Source organism: Coregonus lavaretus (genome assembly GCF_964263955.1).
Source record: "Coregonus lavaretus genome assembly, contig: HAP1_SCAFFOLD_236, whole genome shotgun sequence".
NCBI lineage: Eukaryota > Metazoa > Chordata > Actinopteri > Salmoniformes > Salmonidae > Coregonus > Coregonus lavaretus.
Genome location: NW_028163050.1, coordinates 405,972 through 432,218, shown reverse-complemented (window position 1 = coordinate 432,218; position 26,247 = coordinate 405,972). Strand labels below are relative to the sequence as shown.

The 26,247-nt window shown below is 45.8% G+C and overlaps 1 protein-coding gene across 1 annotated transcript in view; it reads left to right on the top strand.

Moving 5' to 3' along the window:
• Positions 1–26,247, top strand: part of LOC311118555 (YTH domain-containing protein 1-like) — a 60,303-nt gene that overhangs the window by 16,671 nt on the left and 17,385 nt on the right. Inside the window, exons 5-11 of the mRNA XM_084193345.1 lie at positions 4,226–4,374; positions 7,133–7,241; positions 11,968–12,085; positions 12,880–12,964; positions 14,620–14,789; positions 17,578–17,657; positions 20,340–20,376. Of these exons, the coding sequence (XP_084049471.1) occupies positions 4,226–4,374; positions 7,133–7,241; positions 11,968–12,085; positions 12,880–12,964; positions 14,620–14,789; positions 17,578–17,657; positions 20,340–20,376 (748 nt within the window). The remainder of the gene's footprint in view (positions 1–4,225; positions 4,375–7,132; positions 7,242–11,967; positions 12,086–12,879; positions 12,965–14,619; positions 14,790–17,577; positions 17,658–20,339; positions 20,377–26,247) is intronic.

Here is a 26,247-nt window from a genome sequence, read left to right as displayed (position 1 = left end):
TGCCGGTGTGTTGTGTTGTCAGACTTATTTGCTATTCCCATTGCCTCATCCCTCTCAGCCATAGTTTTTCAATTCATCATCTATCCACAGAGATTTGACGGTTCTAACAGTCAGTTTCTTAATGGGCGCATGCCCATCAGTAACCGGAAGAAGCAGTTTTAATAAATGCTTCAAGTGCAGCTTCAGGTTGTTCCTAATTACACACATCACACCAACACATATTCTTCACATCTTCGACATAGTAATCATTGCAAAACCTCTTGTATGATCGCTTACACACTATTTTAGGTCCAGTCTTTGGAACTTTGGTTTTCCTAGATATGGCTACTATATTATGATCACTACATCCAATGGATACTGCTTTAGAGCAGATCTCTGCAGCATTAGTAAAGATGTGATCAATACATGTGGATTTCATTCCTGTGCTGTTTGTAACTACCCTGGTAGGTTGACTGACAACCTGAACCAGGTTGCAGGCACTGGTTACAGTTTGAAGCTTATTTTTGACGGGACAGCTTGATGACAACCAGTGTTGGGTATTTTTTTTTCTGTGGACCATACAGAGCCATGGTACTGAGTGGTACACAAGGTCAGACCATAGGTTAAACATAGTCAATCTTTCTAGACTATAACGATTAAAACATAGTCCTACTGCTTGTATTTATAATTTCACTAAGTGGATACGGAGTGGAACACTTTACATTTACGTCATTTAGCAGACGCTCTTATCCAGAGCGACTTACAAATTGGTGCATTCACCTTATGATAGCCAGTGGGACAACCACTTTATTTATTTTTTATGGGGGAAGAAGGATTACTTTTATACTATTCCAGGTATTCCTTAAAGAGGTAGGGTTTCAAGAGTCTCCAGAAGGTGTTGAGCGACTCCGCTGTCCTGGCGTCGTGGGGGAGCTTGTTCCACCATTGGGGTGCCAGAGCAGCGAACAGTTTTGACTGGGCTGAGCGGGTACTGTGCTTCTGTAGAGGTAGGGGAGCTAGCAGGCCAGAGGTGGATGAACGTAGTGCCCTCGTTTGGGTGTAGGGTCTGATCAGAGCCTGAAGGTAAGGAGGTGCCGTTCCCCTCACAGCTCTGTAGGCAAGCACCATGATCTTGTAGTAGATGCGAGCCTCAACTGGAAGCCAGTGGAGTGAGCGGGGGTGACATGAGAGAACTTGGGAAGGTTGAACACCAGACGGGCTGCAGCGTTCTGGATAAGTTGTAGGGGTTTAATGGCACAGGCAGGGAGCCCAGCCAACAGCGAGTTGCAGTAATCCAGACGGGAGATGACAAGTGCCTGGATTAGGACCTGTGCCGCTTTCTGTGTAAGGTAGGGTCGTACTCTGCGAATGTTGTAGAGCATGAACCTGCAGGATCGGGTCACCGCTTTGATGTTAGCGGAGAACGACAGGGTGTTGTCCAGGGTCACGCCAAGGTTCTTTGCACTCTGGGAGGAGGACACAATGGAGTTGTCAACCGTGATGGCGAGATCATGGAGCAGGCAGTCCTTCCCTGGGAGGAAGAGCAGCTCCGTCTTGCCGAGGTTCAGCTTGAGGTGGTGATCCGACGTCCACACTGATATGTCTGCCAGACATGCAGAGATGCGATTCGCCACCTGGTTATCAGGAGAAAGTTAATTGTGTGTCGTCTGCGTAGCAATGATAGGAGAGACCATGTGAGGATATGACAGAGCCAAGTGACTTGGTGTATAGCGAGAATAGGAGAGGGCCTAGAACTGAGCCCTGGGGGACACCAGTGGTGAGAGCACGTGGTGCGGAGACAGATTCTCGACCCAAAATTTTAAAAATCCCCTCATCAATTTACACACAATACCCCATAATGACAAAGTGAAAACAGGTTGTTGGTAATGTATAGCCACCCCTCACCTTATTAGTCTGTACCACCTGAAGATGTTGTAATCAGCGATGTCCTTATCCGGGATCGAGTCAGAAGATGTTGTAATCAGCGATGTCCTTATCCGGGATCGAGTCAGAAGATGTTGTAATCAGCGATGTCCTTATCCGGGATTGAGTCATTTACCAAAGTCTCTCTGAGAACCAACATATCCGCGCTCGTGTCATGCTCCCAGATATCAAGGGGGTCCATCTTTGACATCAACCTTCGTACGTTGATATGTAACAGCCCAAGCCCTCTATGTGATTTCAAAACAGCCTCTATATTTATGGCATCATTACTAATCTGTTTCTGCTAACTACAAAACTACAGGGTTGGTTAAGAGCGATGTCTGTAGGGGTATCCATATTGACAGCGGGGGTATCCATATTGACAGCGGGGGTATCCATATTGACAGCGGGGGTATCCATATTGACAGCGGGGGTATCCATATTGACAGCGGGGGTATCCATATTGAGAGCGGGGGTATCCATATTGACAGCGGGGGTATCCATATTGACAGCGGGGGTATCCATATTGACAGCGGGGGTATCCATATTGACAGCGGGGGTATCCATATTGACAGCGGGGGTATCCATATTGACAGCGGGGGTATCCATATTTATTGTATTTGATATAATTGCACTGGACCAGCTGACCACAGTGGTCTTCCCAACAGTAGCCACAGGACCAGCTGACCACAGTGGGCTTCCCAACAGTAGCCACAGGACCAGCTGACCACAGTGGGCTCCCCAACAGTAGCCACTGGACCAGCTGACCACAGTGGGCTTCCCAACAGTAGCCACAGGACCAGCTGACCACAGTGGGCTTCCCAACAGTAGCCACAGGACCAGCTGACCACAGTGGGCTTCCCAACAGTAACCACAGGACCAGCTGACCACAGTGGGCTTCCCCAGTTGGGCTGACCGTACAATGATAACGCTGTGAAATGGTTGGATGGGAATAATGACCCAAGCAGGGGTTGGGCTGTTGAGTCCGTTTTAGAAGAGCCTCCTTGATGTTGGCCAAAAACCTTTGCCCCTTTCATAGCCATCCCTCTTGTAAAACTGAGGCCTCTCCCAAAAGTGGTCAAAATTGTCAATGAACTCCAAATCCGTTGAGGAACAGTAGGATTTAAGCCAGTTGTGCACCAGAGGAGAGGACTAAAGTGATATGGTTGGTAGAGGCCTGGAAATGAGAACCCGCTTGTCTGTCTCCTTTAGCCTGCCTGTGAGAAGTCTGAAGTCAGCTTTTTTTAATTGCTCAGATTTATGCAACTTGATGTCGTTTGTACCAACATGAATGACTACTGTGTGAGCATTCGGGTGCTTCTCCATCACAACAGGAACCAAATGACACCCTATTCCCTATATAGTGCGTTACTTTAAACCGAGCACTGTAGGCTATCCCACCTGGCGCTGCAGCGCTGGGGGCTGTGAAGAGCTGAGTGAAAGATTCATTTTTAGAAGCCTGACTCGAGTCGTGTTACCACGGTAACAACCCGCCCTTAAAGGGGCAGGTGAACATTTTTGTCTAATCTGTGATATTTTGGTGAAAAGACTCGGGTCACAAAAAAATGAAATGAAGCAATATACCACATTACTTCTTACTAGTAATACATTTGTTTTAGAAACATTACAATGCATGCTAATCAGTTTTTTTGTGTTGGTGGAATTTGAGCGGAAAAACAAATATTTTGGCTGGTAAGATATCGGAGTGGCTGGTAGATTTCATTTTAGGCCCTGAAAACTACAGTGCTGAAATCCCAGGGAGACTTCTACTTTAGCCTGTTTTTAAATGATTTACAGAAAAGGAGCTAAATGCTTTATTTTTTTTGCTCTCATCAGGCCAATCAAATTCCCGTGTTCTCGAACAGGTATTCTGTCAGCAGATTGCGTTCTGACTGATGTAGCTACTTTTCTCCGGTAAAATGCGAGATTAACTTTAAGCAAAACGTTAAGAAATGTAGCTGGCTATGATAAACATATATGATGGCCAGGCATACATTTAGCAAAACAATACCTTGCTTTTTCATTATAAGCTAATTTACCTGTTGGCTGCTAGCCAACTGTCAGCTTAAGAAAATGAAGCAATTTTCTGCCGACTGATGTATTTTGTGTGAAGGAAAACTATAGTTGCGCACCCCTGATCACAGCATAAAAAAAAAAAAAAAAAATGTATGGCCTACGTTTTGAAAATGCAGATTTCTGAAGAATCGGTGTATCGATATTTTTCCCCCTGGATTTTTGCAGCCATGGCAATGTGCTGCTGTAAATTGTTAGATTTGATGTAATTTTGAAGTTTAACACATTTTTGTTAATTCTTCTTCTCCAGGTTCTGAGAAGAAGCGTGAGAAGCTGTCGTCGTCTGTCCGCGCCGTCCGTAAGGACCAGACCAGCAAGCTGAAGTACGTCCTACGAGACGCACGCTTCTTCCTGATCAAGAGCAACAACCATGAGAACGTCTCCCTGGCCAAGGCTAAGGTGCACTACTCTCTTAACTCAGTCTCTCAATCTCTACCCATTACAGCCAATAGAGGACTGGCCACCCCTCAGAGCCTGGTTCCTCTGGTCTACCCATTACAGCCAATAGAGGACTGGCCACCCCTCAGAGCCTGGTTCCTCTGGTCTACCCAGTACAGCCAATAGAGGACTGGCCACCCGTCAGAGCCTGGTTCCTCTGGTCTAGCCAGTACAGCCAATAGAGGACTGGCCACCCCTCAGAGCCTGGTTCCTCTGGTCTACCCAGTACAGCCAGTAGAGGACTGGTCACCCCTCAGAGCCTGGTTCCTCTGGTCTAGCCAGTACAGCCAATAGAGGACTGGCCACCCCTCAGAGCCTGGTTCCTCTGGTCTACCCAGTACAGCCAGTAGAGGACTGGTCACCCCTCAGAGCCTGGTTCCTCTGGTCTAGCCAGTACAGCCAATAGAGGACTGGCCACCCCTCAGAGCCTGGTTCCTCTGGTCTACCCAGTACAGCCAGTAGAGGACTGGTCACCCCTCAGAGCCTGGTTCCTCTGGTCTAGCCAGTACAGCCAATAGAGGACTGGCCACCCCTCAGAGCCTGGTTCCTCAGGTCTACCCAGTACAGCCAATAGAGGACTGGCCACCCCTCAGAGCCTGGTTCCTCTCTACCCAGTACAGCCAATAGAGGACTGGCCACCCCTCAGTGCCTGGTTCCTCTCTACCCAGTACAGCCAATAGAGGACTGGCCACCCCTCAGAGCCTGGTTCCTCTCTACCCAGTACAGCCAATAGAGGACTGGCCACCCCTCAGAGCCTGGTTCCTCTGGTCTAGCCAGTACAGCCAATAGAGGACTGGCCACCCCTCAGAGCCTGGTTCCTAAGGTCTAGCCAGTACAGCCAATAGAGGACTGGCCACCCCTCAGAGCCTGGTTCCTCTGGTCTACCCAGTACAGCCAATAGAGGACTGGCCACCCCTCAGAGCCTGGTTCCTCTGGTCTACCCAGTACAGCCAATAGAGGACTGGTCACCCCTCAGAGCCTGGTTCCTCTGGTCTAGCCAGTACAGCCAATAGAGGACTGGCCACCCCTCAGAGCCTGGTTCCTCTGGTCTACCCAGTACAGCCAATAGAGGACTGGCCACCCCTCAGAGCCTGGTTCCTCTGGTCTACCCAGTACAGCCAATAGAGGACTGGCCACCCCTCAGAGCCTGGTTCCTCTGGTCTACCCAGTACAGCCAATAGAGTACTGGCCACCCCTCAGAGCCTGGTTCCTCTGGTCTACCCAGTACAGCCACTAAAGGACTGGCCACCCCTCAGAGCAGCCAATATACTGGCCACCCCTCAGAGCCTGGTTCCTCTGGTCTACCCAGTACAGCCACTAAAGGACTGGCCACCCCTCAGAGCAGCCAATATACTGGTCACCCCTCAGAGCCTGGTTCCTCTGGTCTACCCAGTACAGCCAGTAGAGGACTGGCCACCCCTCAGAGCCTGGTTCCTCTCTACCCAGTACAGCCAGTAGAGGACTGGCCACCCCTCAGAGCCTGGTTCCTCTCTACCCAGTACAGCCAGTAGAGGACTGGCCACCCCTCAGAGCCTGGTTCCTCTCTACCCAGTACAGCCAGTAGAGGACTGGCCACCCCTCAGAGCCTGGTTCCTCTCTACCCAGTACAGCCAGTAGAGGACTGGCCACCCCTCAGAGCCTGGTTCCTCTCTACCCAGTACAGCCAGTAGAGGACTGGCCACCCCTCAGAGCCTGGTTCCTCTCTACCCAGTACAGCCAGTAGAGGACTGGCCACCCCTCAGAGCCTGGTTCCTCTGGTCTACCCAGTACAGCCAGTAGAGGACTGGCCACCCCTCAGAGCCTGGTTCCTCTCTACCCAGTACAGCCAGTAGAGGACTGGCCACCCCTCAGAGCCTGGTTCCTCTCTACCCAGTACAGCCAGTAGAGGACTGGCCACCCCTCAGAGCCTGGTTCCTCTGGTCTACCCAGTACAGCCAGTAGAGGACTGGCCACCCCTCAGAGCCTGGTTCCTCTCTACCCAGTACAGCCAGTAGAGGACTGGCCACCCCTCAGAGCCTGGTTCCTCTCTACCCAGTACAGCCAGTAGAGGACTGGCCACCCCTCAGAGCCTGGTTCCTCTCTACCCAGTACAGCCAGAAGAGGACTGGCCACCCCTCAGAGCCTGGTTCCTCTCTACCCAGTACAGCCAGAAGAGGACTGGCCACCCCTCAGAGCCTGGTTCCTCTGGTCTACCCAGTACAGCCAGTAGAGGACTGGCCACCCCTCAGAGCCTGGTTCCTCTGGTCTACCCAGTACAGCCAGTAGAGGACTGGCCACCCCTCAGAGCCTGGTTCCTCTCTACCCAGTACAGCCAATAGAGGACTGGCCACCCCTCAGAGCCTGGTTCCTCTGGTCTAGCCAGGACAGCCAATAGAGGACTGGCCACCCCTCAGAGCCTGGTTTCTCTCTACCCAGTACAGCCACTAGAGGACTGGCCACCCCTCAGAGCCTGGTTCCTCTCCAGGTTTCTTCCTTCTAAGGAGTTTGTCCTAGCCACTGTGCTTTGGCCTCTGCTTTGCCTGCTGTTTGGGTCTAGGCTGTTAAGCATGTTGTGATAACTGCTGATGTAAAACGGGCTTTGTAATAGAATGTACAAAACACACAAATTACTGCAAATAATCTCTGTTACATGTACTTTTTTTTATTTTTTTATGTATGAAAATGTTGACCGACGCTGAATACAAGCAAACAGTGTGATGTTGGTTGTTGTTATTTGCAGGGGGTGTGGTCCACTCTGCCTGTTAACGAGAAGAAGCTGAACGCTGCCTTCCGTTCCGCCCGCAGCGTCGTTCTGGTCTTCTCCGTCAGGGAGAGCGGAAAGTTCCAAGGTAAACAGGCTGCATCTCAAATGGCGTCCTATTCCCTATATAGTGCACTACTTTAGACCAGAGAATGGCACCCTATTCCCTATATAGTGCACTACTTTTCACCAGGGGACTCATTTGTCAAAGGGGAGTAGGCACAAATAAGAGTTTAAACCTTGTGTGCGCCAGTTTTCCCGCAAAGGTTGGGTATTTATCCATTCTGAAAGTGTGCGTATCTCCACACGAATCTCAGATCAAGCGAACGCACAACTTGTTGTTGTTGATCAGTTGTATTGCAACCAAATATTATTAATATTGTTATTTTGAGGGAAATGGAGGTGTTGAATGCACAGTAATTAAAATAATGGTAGGCTAATCAGTAAGGCTGAACGATTTTGGAAAATAATCTAATTGCGATTTTTTGCCCCCAATATTGCGATTGCGATTTAATATGCGATTTAATTTATTTATCCTTTTTCCCCTACAAAACATAATGAATGATTTAAATATGACCAACACAATAGTATATACATTTAGTGTGAAATGTTCTTTCCCATAGGCTGGGTCTATTTGTTAGAATTAAATTCAAACATGTATGACTTGAAATAAATGACATTTTTATTGAACTGCTCATTACAGAAACATCTGTGGCTTTGCCACTGTGCATTTAAATAATTTAAACAAAGGCATGAACTTTGTAAACACTGTGTGCAAAAGGTACAGTCTTAAGAAAAAAATAATTTTAAATTGTATGTATCTTACTGCTCCCAAGTCAGTAACATTTCACACAACTGAAACAAGGAATTTGCTTTGAAAATATTTTGTAAAATCAAAGTAAATAAAGTTATAAATAAAAAATGAGAAATGCACTTTTAATTTAGACAAACTATTTTTTATAAACGATTTGAATATTATAATATAAAATAGATGAGCCTCACTTATCTCAAGTACACAACAATAACACACCACACAGACTAAAGTTCACTACGAGTATGGCACTGCCAGCCATACTTATCCAACAGTTCTGTTCTCAGTGGCTCACAGGTTTTTTGCTAAGAAAACCAGAATATTGACTTTTTCTGGCTTCAAGGATGAGCGAGTGCAAGTCACAATATTCCCTCCTGTGCTAAAAAGACGCTCTGAGGGAGCGCTTGTAGCAGGTACACAAAGATACTTGCGTGCCATGGTGCACAACTGTGGGTAGCTGATCTTGTGCACCCTCCACCAAGCCAATGGATCATCTTCTCCATCAATGGTAGGAGTCATCAGGTAATTGTTTATCTCTGCCTCTGCGACATCTTCAAGATTTACAGGCAAAGAAGGAGAGGCTGAACTGGTCTTGAAAAAACTGCCAAGAGACCTCTTCGTCTTTTCCCCCAAGGACTGTGCACTTTGAGGCATCTGAACAGTTTCAGTACGAGACCTCTTCTCCTATTAGATGAAAACAACAGCCATTAGTTTTCCAGTTAGATTTTACAGAAAATTTTTGTTTTTGTGAAATACATAATTATTTACCCAATGATATGTACGTTGTGCCAAGTCTACTATCTCTGTCTTCAGACGAGTCTTGATAGCAGGGATGTTGTCTGTACTGATGTACTGTATTTTGAACCTAGGGTCCAGGAAACAGGCAACATCCAAAAGCTCCTGGATGTTTGGGTCTCCATATTTGTTATTGAGGTATGCTAGGACTTTGGTTTTTATTGATTTAGTCAGGTCAGTGTCCTCAGCATCTTCAGCCAGGACTGATGTGGCAAAAAGGTGGAGAACTGGCTTGAGGTAGGAGATGCTTACATACTCCTCTCCAGAAAGAGCATCAGTAAACTCCAGTAGAGGATGCAGTGCCTTGTGAATCGACTCCAACACGTCAATATCCTGCCAGGTTGGGATAAGGGAGCGTGCATATCGATCTCCAGACAATACCTGAGAAATGGCTTTGGCCTGTTCAAGCACTCTGGCAATCATCATTTCTTTAGAACCCCATCTTGTTGGGCACTCCGTTATGAGGTTGTGCTCAGGGAGTTTGAGCTCTCTCTGTGCCTCCGTCAGGGCTGCTTTCTTCTTCCAACTGTGGGAAAAGTGCCCCACCAGCTTCCTGCACAGTGCTGTTGCCCTTGACACTCTGTCATCTTTGAGTGCATTTTCTAAAAGAAATAAAAAGTAGTGTATTACACACAATTTGAGTTTTGATACAAGGCTCTCACTATTACACACTCAAATTAGCTGTAATTCTGAAATACACACATCCACAACACATCCTCTCTCTCTCTCTCAATTCAAAGGGTCTTTATTTGCATGTCAATTCTCTCTCTCTTTCTCTCTCTCTCTCTCTCATAAACACTAAAAAAACATGTAAAAAACAAAAACAAGAAAAGAAAAAAAATGCAGGTGGGCATTCCACCACAGACAGACATATGATATAAGCAAGTAAAATGAATTTACATATTAGAAAAGGAGTGGAAGTATGAATTTATTTAATCCCATCCGATTTATATAATATCATTTATATATATTTGTATATTCAGCTTTACTAATCGACGCATCTCTCTCTCTCGCACTCGCGCACACACACACACACACACACACACACACACACACACACACACACACACACACACACACACACACACACACACGATAACTTACCAATGGCAAGATGTAATCTGTGGCCAAAACATTGGAGCCTCGTCCATTCATTAAGCCGCGCAGCAAGCACCATATTCGACGCGTTGTCCGTCGTGATGCAGACGTGATTCTCCTCGTGGAGATCCCAGCTGACAAGCCCTTCTCTCAGGCCGGCTGCAATATTTTCCCCTGTGTGATCGTCTGGGAAGTAGGTAGTTTGTAGGCAGCGAGCTCGGAGGTTGAAATCTTCATCAATAAAATGGACTGTAAGACTCTGGTACGGCTCAGCTGTGCGGCTTGACCACATATCAGTAGTGCTAGCAAAAAACTCCACCGTTTTAAGTTCCGCGGCGACTTTCTCTTTGCACTTTTTGTACAGCTCCGGTATGGCAGTCTGACTGAAGTATGTGCGGGAGGGTATACTGTAACGTTTATCAAGCGTATGTATTAATGCCATGAACCCAGGCTTGGTCACCGTGCTGAGAGGCATCATATCTTTGGCTATGAACTCGGTTATTGTCCGAGTGATTTCTCCGTGCCGTTTTGAATTACGTTCATACGGAGTGACACTTTCGAACATTTCTGTCAGTGATCCCTGTCTTGAGGTATTTGGCTTGTCTCGCGCACTGATGCTCGGCATTTTGGTCATACAACTGTCATGCATTGATTTGTGGTATTTTTTTAAGTGCTGAAACAGGTTTGTAGTGTTACCCCGTGAAGTAGCAATCGGAGCACGGCATGCTCTGCACAACACCTGACGCTGCTCAGCATCTTCTTTTTTAAAACCAAAATAGTTCCACACCACCGACGTGCTGTTCCTCTTCGATATTAAAGTATCAGCTGTGTCAGTTTCTGACTGTTCCGTCGAGCAAGAGGACATTGCGCTGGACAGCATGAAAAGTCGCGTCACGTGACCACCTCAAATCGCGCACGTTGCGATTAGAAAATCGCGTTCAGTCAAATCGCGATATTATCGCGAATGCAATTAATCGTTCAGCCCTACTAATCAGTATATAACGTAGGCCTAATGATAATGATATTTAGCACGGTTGACGAGGCCCCAGAGCTCTATTGCATTTCCTAACTAATCAATAACCTTTACTAATCAAGCAAGTACAAGGGAGGCGCGAAACCCTGAAGACACTGGGTCCTCCAGGAATTGACACCCCTACCTTAGACAGCATCTTGATTTTCTATCTTGTCCTGATCACATCCCTGATGTTGTCATCCGGTGGGCAGGTCAACGTGTTATCATCCGGTGGGCAGGTCGTCGTGTTATCATCCGGTGGGTAGGTCAACGTGTTATCGTCCGGTGGGCAGGTCGTCGTGTTATCATCCGGTGGGTAGGTCAACGTGTTATCGTCCGGTGGGCAGGTCAACGTGGTATCGTCCGGTGGGCAGGTCAACGTGGTATCGTCCGGTGGGCAGGGCAACGTGTTATCGTCCGGTGGGCAGGGCAACGTGTTATCGTCCGGTGGGCAGGTCAACGCGTTATCGTCCGGTGGGCAGGTCAACGCGTTATCGTCCGGTGGGCAGGTCAACGCGTTATCGTCCGGTGGGCAGGGCAACGCGTTGTCATCCGGTGGGCAGGGCAACGCGTTGTCATCCGGTGGGCAGGTCAACGTGTTATCGTCCGGTGGGCAGGTCAACGTGTTATCGTCCGGTGGGCAGGTCAACGTGGTATCGTCCGGTGGGCAGGGCAACGTGTTATCATCCGGTGGGCAGGTCAACGTGTTATCATCCGGTGGGCAGGGCAACGTGTTATCATCCGGTGGGCAGGGCAACGTGTTATCATCCGGTGGGCAGGGCAAAGTGTTATCGTCCGGTGGGCAGGGCAACGTGTTATCATCCGGTGGGCAGGGCAACGTGTTATCGTCCGGTGGGTAGGTCGTAGTGTTATCGTCCGGTGGGTAGGTCGTAGTGTTATCGTCCGGTGGGCAGGGCAACGTGTTATCATCCGGTGGGCAGGTCAACGTGTTATCGTCCGGTGGGTAGGTCGTAGTGTTATCGTCCGGTGGGCAGGGCAACGTGTTATCGTCCGGTGGGTAGGTCAACGTGTTATCGTCCGGTGGGCAGGTTTTAAAGTGTAGTGAACTGAATATGGTCTGTCCTCCTGTGTGTGCAGGTTTTGCCAGGCTGTCGTCTGAGTCCCATCATGGAGGGTCTCCCATCCACTGGGTCCTGCCTGCTGGGATGAACGCCAAGATGCTGGGTGGGGTGTTCAAGATCCACTGGATCTGCAGGTAAACACACTGGCTCTGGCTTATCCTCAAAGCCATAGATGCGTCCCAAATGGCACCCTATTCCCTATATAGTGCACTACTTTAGACCAGAGAATGGCACCCTATTCCCTATATGGTGCACTACTTTAGACCAGAGAATGGCACCCTATTCCCTATATGGTGCACTACTTTAGACCAGAGAATGGCACCCTATTCCCTATATAGTGCACTACTTTAGACCAGAGAATGGCACCCTATTCCCTATATAGTGCACTACTTTAGACCAGAGAATGGCACCCTATTCCCTATATAGTGCACTACTTTAGACCAGAGAATGGCACCCTATTCCCTATATGGTGCACTACTTTAGACCAGAGAATGGCACCCTATTCCCTATATGGTGCACTACTTTAGACCAGAGAATGGCACCCTATTCCCTATATAGTGCACTACTTTAGACCAGAGAATGGCACCCTATTCCCTATATAGTGCACTACTTTAGACCAGAGAATGGCACCCTATTCCCTATATAGTGCACTACTTTAGACCAGAGAATGGCACCCTATTCCCTATATAGTGCACTACTTTAGACCAGAGAATGACACCCTATTCCCTATATAGCGCACTACTTTAGACCAGAGAATGGCACCCTATTCCCTATATGGTGCACTACTTTTGACCCAGGCCCATAGGGTTTTGGAATATAAATATGATGCATTTTCAGCCAATTCAGTGTTTTGTCATCTCAGATCTGTTGTAAGACTTATGCATCCATGATCCTGTGTAAATTAATGATCTAAATCACTTGTTTTCAGACGGGAGTTGCCATTCACTAAAACAGCTCACCTCTCCAACCCATGGAATGAACACAAGCCTGTAAAGATCGGCCGGGATGGACAGGTAAAGCTATCCATGTCTTTTGGTTCTGTGTGGCTCACTTTCTAGAGCTTGTAACTACAGCATTGTGGGTTTGATTCCCGCTGGGGTAACTCATACGAAAATGTATGCAAGCATGATTTTAAGTTGCTTTGGATAAAAGCATCTGCTGAATGGCATATACAGTGCCTTCGGAAAGGATTCAGACCCCTTGACTTTTTCCACAATTTGTTACGTTACAGCGTTTTTCAAAAAATGGATTAAATATTGTTTCCCCTCATCAATCTACACACAATACAAAGTAAAAACAGGTTCTGAGAAATGTATGCGAAAAAACGGAAATATCACATTTACATAAGTATTCAGACCCTTTAACTCAGTACTTTGTTGAAGCACCTTTGGCAGCGATTACAGCCTTGAGTCGTCTTGGGTATGATGCTACAAGCTTGGCACACCTGTATTTGGGGAGTTTCTCCCATTCTTCTCTGCAGATCCTCTCAAGCTCTGTCAGGTTGGATGGGGTGCGTTGTGGCACAGCTATTTTCAGGTCTCTCCAGAGATGTTCGATTGGGTTCAAGTCCGGGCTCTGGCTGGGCCACTCAAGGACATTCAGAGACTTGTCCCGAAGCCACTCCTGCAATGTCTTGGCAGTGTGCTTAGGGTCGTTGTCCTGTTGGAAGGTGAACCTTCGCCCCAGTCTGAGGTCCTGAGCACTCTGGAGCAGGTTTTCATTAAGTATCTCTCTGTTCTTTGCTCCGTTCATCTTTGCCTTGATCCTGACTAGTCTCCCAGTCCCTGCCGCTGAAAAACATCCCCACAGCATGATGCTGCCACCACCATGCTTCACCGTAGGGATGGTGCCAGGTTTCCTCCAGACGTGACGCTTGGTATTCAGGCCAAAGAGTTCAATCTTGGTTTCATCAGACCAGAGAATCTTGTTTCTCATGGTCTGAGAGTCTTTTGGTGCCTTTTGGAAAACTCCAAGTGGGCTGTCATGTGCCTTTTACTGAGGAGTGGCTTCCGTCTGGCCACTCTACCATAAAGGCCTGATTGGTGGAGTGCTGCAGAGATGGTTGTCCTTCTGGAAGGTTCTCCCATCTCCACAGAGGAACTCTTGATCTCTGTCAGAGTGACCATCAGGTTCTTGGTCACCTCCCTGACCAAGGCCCTTCTCCCCCGATTGCTCAGTTTGGCCGGGCGGCCAGCTCTAGGAAGAGTCTTGGTGGTTCCAAACTTCTTCCATTTAAGAATGATGGAGGCCACTGTGTTCTTGGGGACCTTTCCAAATCATGGCCAATCAATTGAATTTACCACAGGTGGACTCCAATCAAGTTGTAGAAACATCTCAAGGATGATCAATGGAAACAGGATGCACCTGAGCTCAATTTCGAGTCTCATAGCAAAGGGTCTGAATACTTTCTAAACTTTTTTTTGTTTTGTCATTATGGGTGTGTGTGTGTGTGTGTGTGTGTGTGTGTGTGTGTGTGTGTGTGGATTGAAGAAAAACATGTTTTAAATCAATTTTAGAGTAAGGCTGTAACGTAACAATGTGGAAAAAGGGAAGGGGTCTGAATACTTTCAGAACGCCCTGTATTATATATATTTTCAAGCTACTAATTCTAATTTAGTTTTATCTACTAATCTGTCCCCCCCTCTCTCCTCCTCCTCGGGACCATCAGGAGATCGAGACCGAGTGTGGGATGCAGCTATGCATGCTGTTCCCCCAGGACGAGAGCATTGACTTGTATCAAGTTATTCATAAAATGCGACACAAGAGGAGGATGCCTTCAGAGCCGCGTTCTCGAGGACGCCCGCCGCACAGAGAGCCCGCCCGAGGCGACCTGGGAAGGTTAGAAATGTTCTTTGGACTGCTAGTGCGCTCTTGTGTCGGCGTGACGTGATGCCGGAGCATTGTTCTGATCCGATGGTCTAACCGTCCCTCCCAGAATGCTCTGCTCTCATCACATCCCAGCGAAGAGGGAAACCTGCTGAAATCCTCTGGGCTGTTGCTAAGGATCCCATACAGCAGTTCCACTGAGGAGGATAGATATCTATGGGCCAGGCCAGTGCTAACCACAGTATCTATGGGCCGGGCCAGTGCTAACCACAGTATCTATGGGCCGGGCCAGTGCTAACCACAGTGCTAGTAGGCTGAGTGTGGCTTGTCTCTCTCTGCAGGTGATGGTGGTTAATTCAATGTAAAGAAACGGGTTGAGTTTGATCTCTCAAAATAAGGAATGCAATTTAATTTGAACCATCATGATTCTTAAAACCACCAAAGTTGTAGTTGAGTTTAATACGCAATACATTCTTTAGGTTGCTTGAATGAATTTGTCTAGATAAGTTGTTTTTTTTTAAATTTGTTCCCAAAGCCTTTTCTTTCAGAAGTATCCTGGGGGAGTTAAACCTAGTCATATATGGCTTAGAAAAAGGAACCATTCTATTTAAACAGAAGATGGCACATCGATTTGAGGGGGAGAAAGATGATGCTGTCTTAAATGCTTCCAGAGGACTTTTCTCTCCCTCCATGGGTCATCTATTGAATATACATAACGTATACATGTGATGTCTACACTACTCGTGTATATGCCTGTAGCGTCCAAGGGGGGTGGGGAGGGGTGTCCGTCTATCTACAAAGCTGCTGGAAAGGGGGTAAAAAGCGTTGGAAAGCGGTAGGCCAGTTGGGAAAAGAATCGTTGGCCTTTGGGAGACCTGGCAACAACCTTGAGAGAGGGGGCTTGGCTCTGCTGTGTGATCAGTGGTTTTCTCTACCTCCTGTTGTAATGTTCCATTACACCAGCAATCCAAATCCCCCTACATCCCCTCCGCAAGAAATCATATGCCCGCGAAAACATTTTGGCTAACGGTTGGTCGGTCACTGCCCCCCCCCCCCCCCCACAACCCAACAGGACTGAAGATGTTGTGGTGCTGAGAGAGAGCCAGCCAGCCGTTCCTTGTTACCGTTTCTTCATCCGGAATGAATGTCATCTGGTGGTAGGTGGTTAGGGAAACCTAAAGGACTAGGTTAGGAGTGTTTCCTAAAGGACAGGAGTGTTTCCATATCCTAACCTAAAGGACTAGGTTAGGAGTGTTTCCTAAAGGACAGGAGTGTTTCCATATCCTAACCTAAAGGACTAGGTTAGGAGTGTTTCCTAAAGGACAGGAGTGTTTCTATATCCTAACCTAAAGGACTAGGTTAGGAGTGTTTCCTAAAGGACAGGAGTGTTTCCATATCCTAACCTAAAGGACTAGGTTAGGAGTGTTTCCTAAAGGACAGGAGTGTTTCTATATCCTAACCTAAAGGACTAGGTTAGGAGTGTTTCCTAAAGGACAGGAGTGTTTCCATATCCTAACCTAAAGGACTAGGTTAGGAGTGTTTCCTAAAGGACAGGAGTGTTTCCATATCCTAACCTAAAGGACTAGGTTAGGAGTGTTTCCTAAAGGACAGGAGTGTTTCTATATCCTAACCTAAAGGACTAGGTTAGGAGTGTTTCCTAAAGGACAGGAGTGTTTCCATATCCTAACCTAAAGGACTGAGAATAAGGTAGGAGGAGACCCACTCGTTTCCTTTTGAAGGCCTTTAATGGACTGAGAATGACACCACAAGGAAGGGAAGTTCTAAGCCAAAGGGGGTCGGTCACCTTTTGGTTTATAAAATGGCCGAAGTGAAGCTCATCCTCTGGTCTTTTCGTTTTGATTGCAATGGACTGCATCAATCACCCCTATCAATCTCCCCCTTTGCCCTCCCAGCCCGGCCCCCTCCTTGTAATGTCTTTGTGGCTGTAGACCCTAAACCATAAGATGGACTGTCTATATGAACTTTTGCTATCTTAATATATGTCAACGGTAACAGTCACAAAACTACAAGAAAGCGGTATGTTACCATTTTAACCGGCTCTTTCTCATTTACCTGTAGACAGTCATTAACCCAGCTGTACAAAAAAAATCTATCTGGTTGATTTTAATTGAACATGGAAGGTGTCTTGTGGAGTAATGATCATCCAGGCAGTGCTTACATTTGTTATTGATGGCTAGTCAGAAGCAGAAACATTTATAGGTAGAATTGAGTAGGTAACTGTCTAGCTCCTTATTGGAGAAATATGGGGCAACTCCCACAGACAGGTGCCCCTAATCTAAGAAGGATGCACTTCAACAGATACAGTACTGGAAACATCTTGTTTTAGCTGCAGAATGGGCTGGACTATCATGGAACCAACCTGAACAAAAGCTAACTTGTGAATTAACTGTTTTTAATGTAACTGTCCACAAGCAGTAAGATGTCATTCAGAATATAAGGGTTGATTGATAACTGTCTATACATGTTTAGTGTTTTAAGCAGTATTTGGGAATACTGTCAAGATTCAATGAAATGCATCCAGAATTTTGGGCATAAATTAAGTTTTGACCCTTTTTATGGAGGTGAATGTAATCAGAATGACAGAATGGTGATATGTCTTAAATCACTTTTGTTTCTCAATCTGTCAATAGGTGATTTTACTAGTTCATTTAAATGTTTATATATATATATATATATATGCTTTTCAGATGTTTCAGAGTATGTGTGTTTATGATATAGGCCTACTAGGATGTTGCTGTATCGTGGCACTTTGTCTCAATTGTTTACCTAATTCATGTAGGCGTCGGCCCGAGGAATATGACATTCACAACAGGAAACGCCCGAGGATTGACTATCCAGCAGAGTTCCCACAGAGACCAGGTTACTATTACTAACATATGTATTGGTACAGCATGGAAATAATGGTGTGTCCAAATGGGACTCTATTACCTAAATAGTGCACTACTTTTGACCAGGGTCCACAAGGCTCTGGTCAAAAGCAGTGATATATATGGGTGGTCCTCTGTAGCTCTAGTGGGTTCGATCCCCGGGACCACCCATACGTAAAGATGTATGCACACATGACTGTAAGTCGCTTTGGATAAAAGCGTCTGCTAAATGGCTTATTATTATTATTATTATTATATATGGAACAGGGTACCATTTGGGCACACAACTTGTAATTGTATTGGTACCAGTCAATGTCAGTTATATAGATGGACCAACAGGAACGTCAGCCGTGTGCAGTAGATCACCTTCTGGGTGCCGACGAACGGCTGTGATAAAACATGAAGAATAATCTGGAAATTAACAGAAAATGACGTCCCGTTGTGTTCAGAGGTGAAGAGCACGACCACCCGCTGTGCATGGCCGGCATTCGTGTTGGTCTTGTCTCTTTATTGGTACGGTATCTGAATGATACAATGTGCTTAATGAAAACTGCTTTAGTTTGAAAAGTAAAGCTCATTGGATCCATTTCTTCAACATATGAACAGAGTTGAAGACAGATCCAGATGCCCGTTGATTAGCCTAGCTGATATATTGCCGTTACAACGATCAGTTTGCTATAGTGGCAGGAGTTTAGATTTTAATGTCCTATTTCATCGATCAGCTCTGTGTAATATTTTCTACTTTGGTTGTTATGAATCAAGAGTAGGGATTGTCACACCAAGTAATACAGTTGAAGTCTGAAGTTTACATACACATTAGCCAAGTACATTTAAACTCAATTTTTCATAATTCCTGGCATTTAATCCTAGTAAAAATTCCCTGTCTTAGGTCAGTTAGGATCACAGCTTTATTTTAAGAATGTGAAATGTCAGAATAATAGTAGAGAATTTTTTTATTTTATTTTACCTTTATTTAACTAGGCAAGTCAGTTAAGAACAAATTCTTATTTACAATGACGGCCTACACCGGCCAAACCCGGACGACGCTGGGCCAATTGTGAGGACGACGCTGGGCCAATAGCATTGCCTTTAAATTGTTTAACTTGGGTCAAACGTTTCGGGTAGCCTTCCACAAGCTTCCCACAATAAGTTGGGTGAATTTTGGCCCATTCCTCCTGACAGAGCTGGTGTAACTGAGTCAGGTTTGAAGGCCTCCTTGCTCGCATACGCTTTTACAGTTCTGCCCACAAATTTTCAATAGGATTGAGGTCAGGGCTTTGTGATGGCCACTCCAATACCTTGACTTTGTTGTCCTTAAGCCATTTTGCCACAACTTTGGAAGTATGCTTGGGGTCATTGTCCATTTGGAAGACCATTTGTGATCAAGCTTTAACTTCCTGACTGATGTCTTGAGATGTTGCTTCAATATATCCACATCATTTTCCTTCCTCATGATGCCATCTATTTTGTGAAGTGCACCAATCCCTCCTGCAGCAAAGCACCCCCACAGCATGATGCTGCCACCCCCGTGCTTCACAGTTGGGATGGTGTTCTTCGGCTTGCAAGCAACCCCCTTTTTCCTCCAAACATAACGATGGTCATTATGGCCAAACAGTTCTATTTTTGGTTCATCAGACCAGAGGACATTTCTCCAAAAAGTATGATCTTTGTCCCCATGTGCAGTTGCAAACCGTAGTCTGGCTTTTTTATGGCGGTTTTGGAGCGGTGGCTTCTTCCTTGCTGAGCGGCCATTCAGTTTATGTCAATATAGGACTTGTTTTACTGTGGATATTGATACTTTTGTACCTGTTTCCTTCAGCATCTTCACAAGGTCCTTTGCTGTTGTTCTGGGATTGTTTTGCACTTTTCGCACCAAAGTACGTTAATCTCTAGGAGACAGAACGCGTCTCCTTCCTGAGCGGTATGACGGCTGCGTGGTCCCATGGTGTTTATACTTGCGTACTATTGTTTGTACAGATGAACGTGGTACCTTCAGGTGTTTGGAAATTGCTCCCATGAACCAGACTTGTGGAGGTCTACAATTTTTTTTCTGATGTCTTGGCTGATTTCTTTTGATTTTCCCATGATGTCAAGCTAAGAGGCACAGAGTTTGAAGGTAGGCCTTGAAATACATCCACAGGTACACCTCCAAATGACTCAAATTATATCAATTAGCCTATCAGAAGCTTCTAAAGCCATAACATCATTTTCTGGAATTTTCCAAGCTGTTTAAAGGCACAGTCAACTTAGTGTATGTAAACTTCTGACCCACTGGAATTGTGATACAGTGAATTTATAAGTGAAATAATCTGTCGGTAAACAATTGTTGGAAAAATTACTTGTGTCATGCACAAAGTAGATGTCCTAACCGACTTGCCAAAACTTTAGTTTAACAAGAAATTTGTGGAGTGGTTGAAAAACCAGTTTGAATAACTCCAACCTAAGTGTATGTAAACTTCCGACTTCAACTGTATATAATGTATTCTTTAAGTGGGTGCTCATAGGTGAAGTACTGATTCACATTCTTATTGACAACTGATATGTGTTACAATATTAGACAAAACATTTTGAAAGGTCAACTTGTGTGTCTTTGTAAACAGAGAGATGTTCCATAGGGGACATGAAAGAACATAACTCACCAGTCGGAGTAAATCAGCTTTCTCTCTTTATACAGGCTTTATGCCAGTTCAACGTAACCCACCAGTTGACCGGTAAGTACCTGACATCACTCACCGTGGACCCCAAATGGAAACCCTAGTGTAGATTGGAGAGGATTAGGTAGGTACAGTGGGGGGGAAAAAAGTATTTAGTCAGCCACCAATTGTGCAAGTTCTCCCACTTAAAAAGATGAGAGAGGCCTGTAATTTTCATCATAGGTACACGTCAACTATGACAAAATGAGATTTTTTTTCTCCAGAAAATCACATTGTAGGATTTTTTATGAATTTATTTGCAAATTATGGTGGAAAATAAGTATTTGGTCAATAACAAAAGTTTCTCAATATTTTGTTATATACCCTTTTGTTGGCAATGACACAGGTCAAACATTTTCTGTAAGTCTTCACAAGGTTTTCACACACTTGCTGGTATTTTGGCCCATTCCTCCATGCAGATCTCCTTTAGAGCAGTGATGTTTTGGGGCTGTCGCTGGGCAACACGGACTTTCAACTCCCTCCAAAGATTTTCTATGGGGTTGAGATCTGGAGACTGGCTAGGCCACTCCAGGACCTTGAAATGCTTCTTACGAAGCCACTCCTTCGTTGCCCGGGCGGTGTGTTTGGGATCATTGTCATGCTGAAAGACCCAGCCACGTTTCATCTTCAATGCCCTTGCTGATGGAAGGAGGTTTTCACTCAAAATCTCACGATACAAGGCCCCATTCATTCTTTCCTTTACACGGATCAGTCGTCCTGGTCCCTTTGCAGAAAAACAGCCCCAAAGCATGATGTTTCCACCCCCATGCTTCACAGTAGGTATGGTGTTCTTTGGATGCAACTCAGCATTCTTTGTCCTCCTAACACGACGAGTTGAGTTTTTACCAAAAAGTTCTATTTTGGTTTCATCTGACCATATGACATTCTCCCAATCCTCCTCTGGATCATCCAAATGCACTCTAGCAAACTTCAGACGGGCCTGGACATGTACTGGCTTAAGCAGGGGGACACGTCTGGCACTGCAGGATTTGAGTCCCTGGCGGCGTAGTGTGTTACTGATGGCTGGCTTTGTTACTTTGGTCCCAGCTCTCTGCAGGTCATTCACTAGGTCCCCCCGTGTGGTTCTGGGATTTTTGCTCACCGTTCTTGTGATCATTTTGACCCCACGGGGTGAGATCTTGCGTGGAGCCCCAGATCACGGGAGATTATCAGTGGTCTTGTATGTCTTCCATTTCCTAATAATTGCTCCCACAGTTGATTTCTTCAAACCAAGCTGCTTACCTATTACAGATTCAGTCTTCCCAGCCTGGTGCTTTTTCTGGTGTCCTTTGACAGCTCTTTGGTCTTGGCCATAGTGGAGTTTGGAGTGTGACTGTTTGAGATTGTGGACAGGTGTCTTTTATACTGATAACAAGTTCAAACAGGTGCCATTAATACAGGTAACGAGTGGAGGACAGAGGAGCCTCTTAAAGAAGTTGTTACAGGTCTGTGAGAGCCAGAAATCTTGCTTGTTTGTAGGTGACCAAATACTTATTTTCCACCATAATATGCAAATAAATTCATTAAAAATCCTACAATGTGATTTTCTGGATTTTTTTCCCCTCATTTTGTCTGTCATAGTTGACGTGTACCTATGATGAAAATTACAGGCCTCTCTCATCTTTTTAAGTGGGAGAACATGCACAATTGGTGGCTGACTAAATACTTTTTTCCCCCCACTGTATAACCGATACAGTAAACCTCCACCTTAAGGGTGTACTATGATTGAAGCTTGATCTACTCAGGGTTTTCTAAAGCTAGCCAGCTTCAGTTAGCTAAACATTCCAGCTCAGGTTTCATCTGTACTATGATGGTGGATATTGTTTGTCCACCTGCCGATAACTAGCAGGCTTGTAACTGCGTGTCGAACGCCAAACTCTTCATTGAGACAATGCTGAAACATCAATCCATGGGCAAGCATATTCGCTACACCCGCAATAACATCTGCTAAACGTGTATGTGACCAATAAAATGTGATTTGATTTGAAGTCAGGTGACACATTTTCAAAATGAAAAGTTATCTTGCAAATTCAGCAGGCAATGGTGATAAAGATGCTTTTAGAAGTGACGTCTTGATCCTATCACTTAGCATTAATGCCGTCTCTGGTGTGGTTATCAATTCACCTGCACCTATTTCCCCCCACTCCTTGCCATTACTATTCATTTGACAAGTCATACAAAAGTTTTACTGTGCAAATGCATTCTGTCGTTACTAAATGTAGCTGCACCATATAAAATAATGATATGCACAATGGGCGGATTTTCATGTTAGGGGAAGCAAAAAAATAAAATAAAATAAAACTTTATTATAAAGTATTGCATCCATCATCGCATTTGCAGACTAATGTAAAAAGTGATGAGTAGATTGGACAGTCATAAGTTAGGCTAATAATATAACTGAACTGTTAGGCTAATAATATAACTGGCTCATTGTTTGCAAAAAAAGACCATTCTGCTTATTTGCACACATCCAGAGCTCAGCCCCAGCTAGTGACATTTTTTTAGGAGGATCCAAGAAGAATCAGAAATAATTTGTCTTTTTTTATTAACATATTTCACACAATTCTACAACACTTTACTCTCCATGACTTGAGACCGTAGCAGAATCGTTAATACCACATAAAACGGCAGGGGAGGTTACTCTGCCGACGCTGACAAACTGAGATCAATAAAAAAACGACCTTGAATGTAACCATCTGAGCTATGCCTATGAAAAGGGGGAGACATATTGTAGGCTATGATGTCCATCTAGCCTGGAGGAGGAAATTGTCCTAAAAAAAAACCTTCCAGGAACATGGACTCAACCAATGATAGACAGTGAATATGCCCATTCACCGGGTATATGGCCGATGCTCTCTGCTATAGTGGCAATAAGATAAGCTACTGTTCGCTCAACAACCTATTGCAGAATTTTCATAGCCTATGTTTTTTTTTTTCTCTTTTGTGTTTTTCCAGCGACTTGGATTTTGAAATATTGCGATAGGCATATTTGAGATGCTTTTCATTTGACAGCCGCAAATCAACAATCAGCTATTTGACGTGCTGCGCTCGCTGGCCAAACTGCGCGCTTCCCGACTGTAGGTTATGCTCTGGCTTTGTGATTTAAAACAATCCACAGCAAAAAATATTTAAAGAACCTAATGATCCTCTGGCTAAATCATGTTCTCTGGTGTGGGTGTTTTCAAGGATTTTATTAATTTTTGTGTAGACAGGAGTAATTATATAATTTTGGCAAGTTCAATTTCCTTTAAGGAAGCTTAGCTTCCCCTAGTCTATTGGATGCGGCCACCTATACAACAGACTAACTAGATAGCTAGCCAGGTTGCAATGTTTGTTTTTAAATTGGCTAACTGTTTAGCTATTATTACTAGGAGTGTAACTTTCACCAAACCCACCATTTGGTACCTATTGCGGTTTTGGGGCCACGGTTTGGTTTCGGTACAGCGGGAAAATTTAAATGCCATTCACAATGTTAATTGGCTGTGTCAACCATAAATTAAAAGTACAGCTATCAGGCTTGTAAACAAATTGGAGTAAAAAAAAAACCATTTAATAAATAGCTTTTTATAAATTCTGTTGCATTTAACTTCCGAAAATGCTGTTATAGAAGCCATCTCCTTAGTAGCAGAGGTCACCATGTGGGAGAAGTGGGTGCTCAGGATGATAGTCAGTTTCCCGCTAGTAATTACCAGTTGGAGGGCCATTTGAAGTCGGTTTTTCCTAGTCGTATGTGGTAAATTCCCACTTCTTTGGTTACGAACGCGCCATGACACTACCTCCTTCAGTACCAGACGAACGCGCCATGACACTACCTCCTTCAGTACCAGACGAACGCGCCATGACACTACCTCCTTCAGTACCAGACGAACGCGCCATGACACTACCTCCTTCAGTACCAGACGAACGCGCCATGACACTACCTCCTTCAGTACCAGACGAACGCGCCATGACACTACCTCCTTCAGTACCAGACGAACGCGCCATGACACTACCTCCTTCAGTACCAGACGAACGCGCCATGACACTACCTCCTTCAGTACCAGACGAACGCGCCATGACACTACCTCCTTCAGTACCAGACGAACGCGCCATGACACTACCTCCTTCAGTACCAGACGAACGCGCCATGACACTACCTCCTTCAGTACCAGACGAACGCGCCATGACACTACCTCCTTCAGTGCCAGACGAACGCGCCATGACACCACCTCCTTCAGTACCAGACGTGCACTTGTGACTCTCATAAAGTGGGCGTGTCTGTAGCGCTGTACATCTCCCACTCCGGGTAATGTAATGGGCTTTCACTGTTAAGTAAGCGCAACACAGGTTGTAGGCCAATTTCATTGATATCTTCGGCTTTGGTTTGCTTACAGTGCCTTCGGAAAGTGTTCAGACCCCTTTTACTCAGTACTTTGTTGAAGAACCTTTTGGCAGCTATTACAGCCTGGAGTCTTCTTGGGTATGACACTACAAGCTTGGCACACCTGTATTTGGGGAGTTTCTCCCGTTCTTCTCTGCAGATCCTCTCAAGCTCTGTCAGGTTGGATGGGGAGCGTTGCTGCTCAGACCCCGTACCGAACGGTTCAGGATGGGGAGCGTCGCTGCTCAGACCCCGTACCGAACGGTTCAGGATGGGGAGCGTCGCTGCACAGACCCCGTACCGAACGGTTCAGGATGGGGAGCGTTGCTGCACAGACCCCGTACCGAACGGTTCAGGACGAATACGTGTACCACCCCTAATTATTAGCATGTGTTAATTTTGTCGTTATGTCTTTCCACCGGCACTCGTTAATAATCGCAAATGGCCGACGTGCAGTTGATGAACGGGACGGGTGCTACATACTTGGGTTGTAAAACTACACTCGGTGGCCTGTTTATTAAGTACCGGGTCGGACCCCCCTTTTGCCTCCAGAACAGCCGGAATTCTTCGGGGCATGGAAACGTTGCTCAATTGTGATCAAGGGACCTAACGTGTGCCATGAAAACATTCCCCACATCATCACCACCAGCCTGTACCGTTGACACCAGGCAGGATGGGGCCATGGACTCTGCCATCAGCATGACGCAACAGGAACCGGGATTAATCGGACCAAGCAATGTTTTTCCACTCCTCAGTTGTCCAGTGTCGGTGATGGCGTGCCCACTGGAGCCGCTTCTTCTTGTTTTTAGCTGATAGGAGTGGAACCCGGTGTGGTCGTCTGCTGCAATAGCCCATCCGTGACAAGGACCGACGAGTTGTGCGTTCCAAGATGCCGTTCTGCACACCACTGTTGTACAGCGCGTTATTTGCCTGTTTGTGGCCCAGCTTGCACCATTCTTGCCATTCTCCTTTGACCTCTCATCAAAGAGCTGTTTTTGCCCACAGGACTGAGCTGACCGGTTGTTTTTTTGTTTGTTGCACCATTCTCCGTAAACACACCGTTACATTTTAGATTTACATTTTAGTCATTTAGCAGACGCTCTTATCCAGAGCGACTTACAGTTAGTGAGTGCATAAAACCTTTTTTTTTCATACTGGCCCCCCGTGGGAATCGAACCCACAACCCTGGCGTTGCAAACGCCATGCTCTACCAACTGAGCTACACGGGACTGTTGTGTGTGAAAAGGCCAGGAGGCCGGCCGTTTCTGAGATACTGGAACCGGTACGCCTGGCGCCGACGATCACACCACGCTCAGTCGCTTAGGTCACTCGTTTTGCCCAGCCTAACGTTCAGTTGAACAGTAACTGGATGCCTCGATGCCTGTCTGCCTGCATTAGTACCTAATAAACTGACCACTGAATGTATGTCTCAAGCACTGAATATTAGGAGTTGAGAAATTAATCTGACACTGTTGGAAAGCTGGGATTTCCCCTCTTCAACAGTAGCCATCTTATTGTGACATTGTTAA